Raw genomic sequence first — 6,141 nt, 5'->3', positions numbered from 1 at the left:
TCTTTTTGTTTGAGCGAACCTTGAGAGATAAGAAGCTTTGGTGCAGTTTTTATTGTGGAAAATTTAATACGATTTTCTAAAGAGGGAATAATAGATTCGAAGAGCATGTATAGATAATTAAAGATCGTCCTGGGAAACTATTGCACCTGAAGCAGCAATGTGACATAATTAAGTATGGACTTGCTTGGAGTATGTGGAAATATAGTAATGAAATGACCTTTTTGTGATATTATGTAATTTTATTTGAATCATTCGACTCTCAAAGCCTTGTGTTTCAATAGAAATTACCTAGAAAGCATTTCTATACTCCATGAGTCTGGGATTTCATGTATTGAAGGTTGAATATCGAAATTAAACTTATTGCTTAGCCTTTTGTCCGAAGCAAACAAATGTATAAAAAATTGGTCTAGAATCAACAATTATTTGAATTATAAATAAAGCAGAACTATTCATACTGGACCATTTCGATATCGATGTAAAAAAAATTAATCTCAATCCATCAAAATGTGAAGTTTTGATTACTTTCTTTCAATCTTTTAAATGCTTGTATGATTAAAGGACTAAAATCAACTAAGTATGTCCTTAATATATCTCCTTAGTTCATTGATTCTCCTATTATATAATTATACAAATAAAATCAAAGCTTAGCTTACTTCATTAAGCTCGAAGAACAATAATCTGTTGCAAATCGAACTATTGTAATGAAATAAGGAGCTACTTTTCTTCCTTAAATACCTTTACAACCTACATTATACCACTTACGCTATTAAGTTGAGTCTGATGATGATTATAATGATGATGATGATGATGTACTACACCAATTGATGACTTTATAACAAAACAACCTTAAATTGTACTCAAGTCCTCCCACTTTTATTTTTTTCTTTTTCATTCATCTTTATTGAATTCAATTAGATATTAATTAATTAATCCTGATCATTGGCAAGTTCCTTTTGATTTGAACCACGATGCACTGAAACCAAATCATTTATTGCCAGTTCTTCGTCGTGAGCCATCGGACACACACTGTCCACGAAATTTTATTATTTTTTACTGTATATCTTTCCATTACATATTTTAGTAGTTGGTTTTTGAACTGTGACACCATGAGCGCATTATTTTTCTATATCATATAGTTAAAAGTATTGTTCATATAAATTGCAACATTTAATTAAAACAACAACAAAACTATCATAGAAACCTCTAACTAAACATCTCTTTGTTGACATATGAATAAGTTTATACTGCAGGGGGAAGGTATACCTACATAAATGTATCTAACAAAACACGCTAAATTATTTCCCACACACACGATAAAATTCCGACTGACGCAAGCCAACTTTTGAAGAATAACATACAAAAAGTCATAAGAGAACTAACCCTCATAATGCCACAAGTTTCCATAAATTCACCCATTAAAACGATGGGATACGACAACGAGTACCAATATCCATTCCCATCATCAAGATCACCTCAGACGGATATACGAATATCAGTGGTACCTACCAGCATACAATGCCAAAAGGACACGCGAGAAAAAGGATAACCCAAACCTGAATACCATGGGAATGGTTGGAATAATCAACTTCGACTTCTACTTAAGTCCCAATTGGAGATACCAAAAGTCATGGAATTCAAATTGGGAAGCATCCCGTCACATACGGGCAATGTATAGATGATGTTGTACGAGTAGGTACAAAAAACGAAACGAAAATCATCATCCCCGGCTTTGACATACAAAAGAGGACCATACCGCACGTGACCCTTATGTGAACTTATGTGACTTTGATCGTTTATAAGTTTTGTAAGAGAGCTCAACAGGCGATCTGGGATTTTTCACTATACCTACGCTACGAGTATACTTTTCCAGATCACAACATCACCACAAACGGGGGTAGTTTTTAAAAATGTTGAAAGCCACTCCCTTTAGATAAAACATGAAACAGTAATAAGAGTCGTTCAGTTCCTTATGTCAATTTCGTTCAGTTGTCTCTGTCACTCTAAACTAACTGTCAGTCGGGGTGGAATATAAAAATCCGCTATCAGTCAGCCATAGCTGAACGCTGATTGGTTCGGAAGGCATCCCGATCAATTGGTAGCTAAATTGACTATAAAAAGGCAATCATCATCGTCTGTGAGCTCAATTAATCGTACAGACTTTCTATGGGTATAACCTCGGTGAGTTTTGTTCGTGCGCTTTTCAAAACCGCATATAATAAACAAGCCACTGAATTTTCAACATAGTGAATCTCATATCAAAACTACATAAATAAATTAAGTTTCACTAATTTGTTTTAATTAAAAAAATTAAAAAAAAAAAACAACAAATATTAACATTAAGAGTTTTAAGCACAAAAATCAACTTTCGTTTTTGTTTTTGTATCCTCAAAAATCGGTATACAACCAATTCGTCTGCGCGTGTTCTGTTTTTGAAAATACGGTTTGGTGGCGAGGTGACTATCTATCTTAATATTATTTGCAACAAGTGACAACGATACGGTTCCGCATATGATTTATATAAGTAAATCTGTGTGTGTGGTGTGTGTTTGTATTTGTCTGAAGCAGAGTATAATTGGTATTAATTAATTTACAACAATTTAATTTTGGACCATACAGCCAGCGCAACTTTCCGCCATCAGAGAGCAATCTCGCCAAATCGAATCATCAATATTTCACACTAGGTATATTTTAATACTTATACGCGATTTCCAATTAATTGACTTTGATTCCGTTTTCCGTCCTGTTCTGATATTATATTAAACAGATAAATTTACGATATGTTAAAAGTCATTCATTAAAAAAAAAAACAACAATCAATATTCAATAATAGTACTTTTTAACTGAAGTTGTTAAATTGAATTCATTGTGAATAAATTACGAAACAATTAAAAAAGAAGAACCTGTTGACTGTTAACTGTTTTTCGATAAAATTTTGACATTTCTCAAACCTATTGTGAATTAAAATATGAAAAAAAATGTGTTTATTAAAGTGGATAATTAAAACTTTGTTTGATTAAGTTTATTTTCAAAAATGTAAGAAATTCATTTGTTTATTACTTTTTGACTTATTTAAACCATCATTGTGAATTTCCTTATTATATTTACTTTAACGGTAATATACAATTTTAAAATTTGCTGCTTCAGATTGACATTATTGAAACTTAAGGATGAAAATGGTACATTATGTAAATCCTTTAAGTTTAATAGTATTTTACTGAAAGTTAGATCTGTTTTTTTTTTTAATTCGTCGGCTGTATAATGCATCGCTATTGTGAATACCTATTTAAAAACATTGTTACTTTATTCTGAATAGAATTCAAAATCAAACTAATTTTTGACTTCTTTTTAAACATTCAAAAAGCACATAACATTTATCAAAACAAAAGAATCCTTAGACTTTAAAACCTCTAATTCCTTATCATTATACTTGACCTATATCTCGAATTCACCCAAAATGTGGTAAGCCGCTTAAAAGAACAAAGAAAAACAAACCATTCCATCGTAACTTATCCACACTACGGAATAAAAGTGATACCAAATCAACAGAACTTGGAGAAAATTGAATTTCAAACAAGAATAAAACATGGAACATACTCCTTTCGATGATCAAATTTTTGGGGATTTCTCTGGGCCCCTAAGCCCACTTGGGGCAAAACCCTTACAACCACAATCGGGTCATAGCATTCATGTAATGCTTGGTATGCCATCCGTTGTACAACATTCATCGCCAGGTGTTGTAGAGATGTGCACTCGTTTGCCTGACTGCAATACTCTACTACCAGGTGGCTCTCCAAAAATGGACCCATACAAGTCCATAGATTATGGCCAAAAGATGGACTATGTGCCGGTCAATAAATTGAGTTGCTATTCACCAACGCTCAAATATGAATACATTACAACAAAACTGGATCAGTACTCACCGCCAGGAGGCAATAGTTCAAATGGTGGTCTTATTGTTCGTGACTATGGTAAGTCCATGGAATACCATCATAACAATGGAAAAATGGACTACTCGAGTCCATCGCCACATTCTAAGATGGAGTATGATCATCATATGCAAATGTTCACTTCGTCAGGACCGGGTGGTGGTGGTGGTAACCAAAGTCAAACGATTCAAGTTCAATCTACATCAAGTATGGGCGGTTCACCCCAAGGAGGTGGTCCATCGACTCCAACAATGTCCAGCATGGATGCAACGAATCCTGGTGCGACAATCGTTTCTAACATGAATGGAGTCATGGGTAATAAAACGAAGAATGAAGATAGTGGATCAACGACGACAACGACGCCGACGACAGCGTCAGAAACGGGCGGCGTTGGTGTTGGCGTTGGAGTTGGAGTTGGCGGCGGCCATTCATCATCAGTGAACGATAACGGTTCTGGTAATGGTGCTGGTGGAAATGCACCAGGAGGAGGTGGTGGTGTAGGATCTAGTGGAACTGGCGGCAACAGTGGTGGTACACAAGGAGGACCTAACAAAAAGGCTGACAAGAAGAAAGGCGATCCGAACGGAATTAAAAAGAAGAAAACAAGGTAAGTGAGCTTGAGCTTTTCTTCTTTTTTAAACCATAGATAGATATATTTTTAAAAGCGAAGTTTTGCACTGAAAGCAGGCAGGATGAGCGGCAAAGGCCTCTCTTTATCCTTTTGTCAGGATAGTCAGTTGGTTTATGTGTGTGATGTGAGATGTGACTGGTGTGCCTCTGCCAGTATCTGTATGAAATACGAATATACCTAACCTAACCGAGGAGCTGAGTTTTGAGTTCTGAGTCCTTTCGTTTCGAAAAGAGATTAACTAGTGGAAAGCGGTTGTGAATGGGGAAAGTTGAAAAGGCAAACGGTGTCTTTTGTGGGAAGGTTTATGATATATTTCCTGCAAGGATAGCAAGAATTAAAAAGAGTTAAGCAACGGAATGAAAACGAACGAACGTAAAAAAAAAAAGAATTATATAAAAGGACACATAGTGTGTTGAATTTTTTTAAGTGGTTTATGGTCGTGGATGGAGAACATTGTTGCAGGATTTTTGTTTTCTTTTTTGTCTGTTTCTGTTGTTATAGGTATTCCTTGTGATAACTATAACAACTGGGGATACCTAACCTAGTAGTGTATGTATTTGCTTATGAGAATCAAAAGGACAACCATTTATCATTGTTCTGGTGAGACATGCTAACACACAAAAAAATTAAAACTGTCGAAGAACACATAGACCAAATGTCCTCTACAGAAAAAAACCTAAGGATAGTAGAAGTCTCTTCGTTATGTTTCTGAAAATATCTATAGTCTTCTTGAACAATACCTAATGTTGCGATTTATGTTTCAATTTATTTACTGTTTTTTTTTTTTTTTCTTTGAAAAATCTGACAATCTAGAAATATTTCAGAAGCTATGAATTGGTTTAGAGATTAATCTTTTACGTGAATATCTTATTGGATTTTTTATAATTTATGAAATCATTTTTGGTTTATGTTTTTGAAAATTCTACCACAAAATGATTTAAGAAGATTAAAGTGTTTTCTTTTTTTAAGATTTTTGTTTGTGGGTTTTTTTGATTTTGGTCAAAAATTTAATTATGAATCAACTGAGTGCTTATTGTCAAATCATAATGTATGCAGATGCATTCCTCTAACGAAAGAAAGCTTGCATTAAAATGGAGTTTTCGGATTTTCTGAAAGACCAAACACAACACTTCAAAGTGTATTTTATTTTTATTCTGATCAAGGTTGCAAATCAAACAAACGGAATTAAAATGAGATCTATACGCCCTATAATTTAATTCAAGTTTTTCAATTCTGGCTTTAAAAATCAAGTTAATTTCTGAAACTGAAAACTCATCTCTGCTTTCTCCTAGGTTAAGACTTACGAGTAATTGTCGATATACACTTCTTGACGTTGAAAGAGACGTTAATCAAAACAATTCTGATATGATCTTTAGTCTATGCGAGCTATGCAGTCGTATAAAGACATTTTTAATTCTTCGATATAATTGGTTCGCAATGTGATCCGGAACTCCTTCAAAACACCTAAGGTATATCAGTTTTTGAATCGGCTATAACCTCTTTCAAAACTTATCTAAGGAATTCGTTTTTGAAGCCTTAGGTCTAATCAACTCATTACCTTGATTATGTAATCTGCATTTACCT

At 33.9% G+C, this 6,141-nt stretch overlaps 1 protein-coding gene across 1 annotated transcript; it reads left to right on the top strand.

Annotated features, from left to right (window-relative positions):
* Positions 1–3,583: 3,583 nt before the first annotated feature.
* LOC129945870 (keratin, type I cytoskeletal 9-like) lies at positions 3,584–4,537 on the top strand. The gene has a single exon (XM_056055823.1). It carries the CDS (start codon positions 3,584–3,586, stop codon positions 4,535–4,537), a length of 954 nt encoding a protein of 317 aa, XP_055911798.1.
* Positions 4,538–6,141: the final 1,604 nt, after the last annotated feature.

This window comes from Eupeodes corollae, chromosome 1 (genome assembly GCF_945859685.1).
Source record: "Eupeodes corollae chromosome 1, idEupCoro1.1, whole genome shotgun sequence".
NCBI lineage: Eukaryota > Metazoa > Arthropoda > Insecta > Diptera > Syrphidae > Eupeodes > Eupeodes corollae.
Note: the sequence above shows the minus strand (reverse complement) of the source record. Positions and strands in the feature narration are given on the sequence as shown.

Coding starts and splice junctions, on each gene's coding strand:
- LOC129945870 (XM_056055823.1), top strand. CDS start 3,584: ATGGAACATACTCCTTTCGATGATCAAATTTTTGGGGATTTCTCTGGG.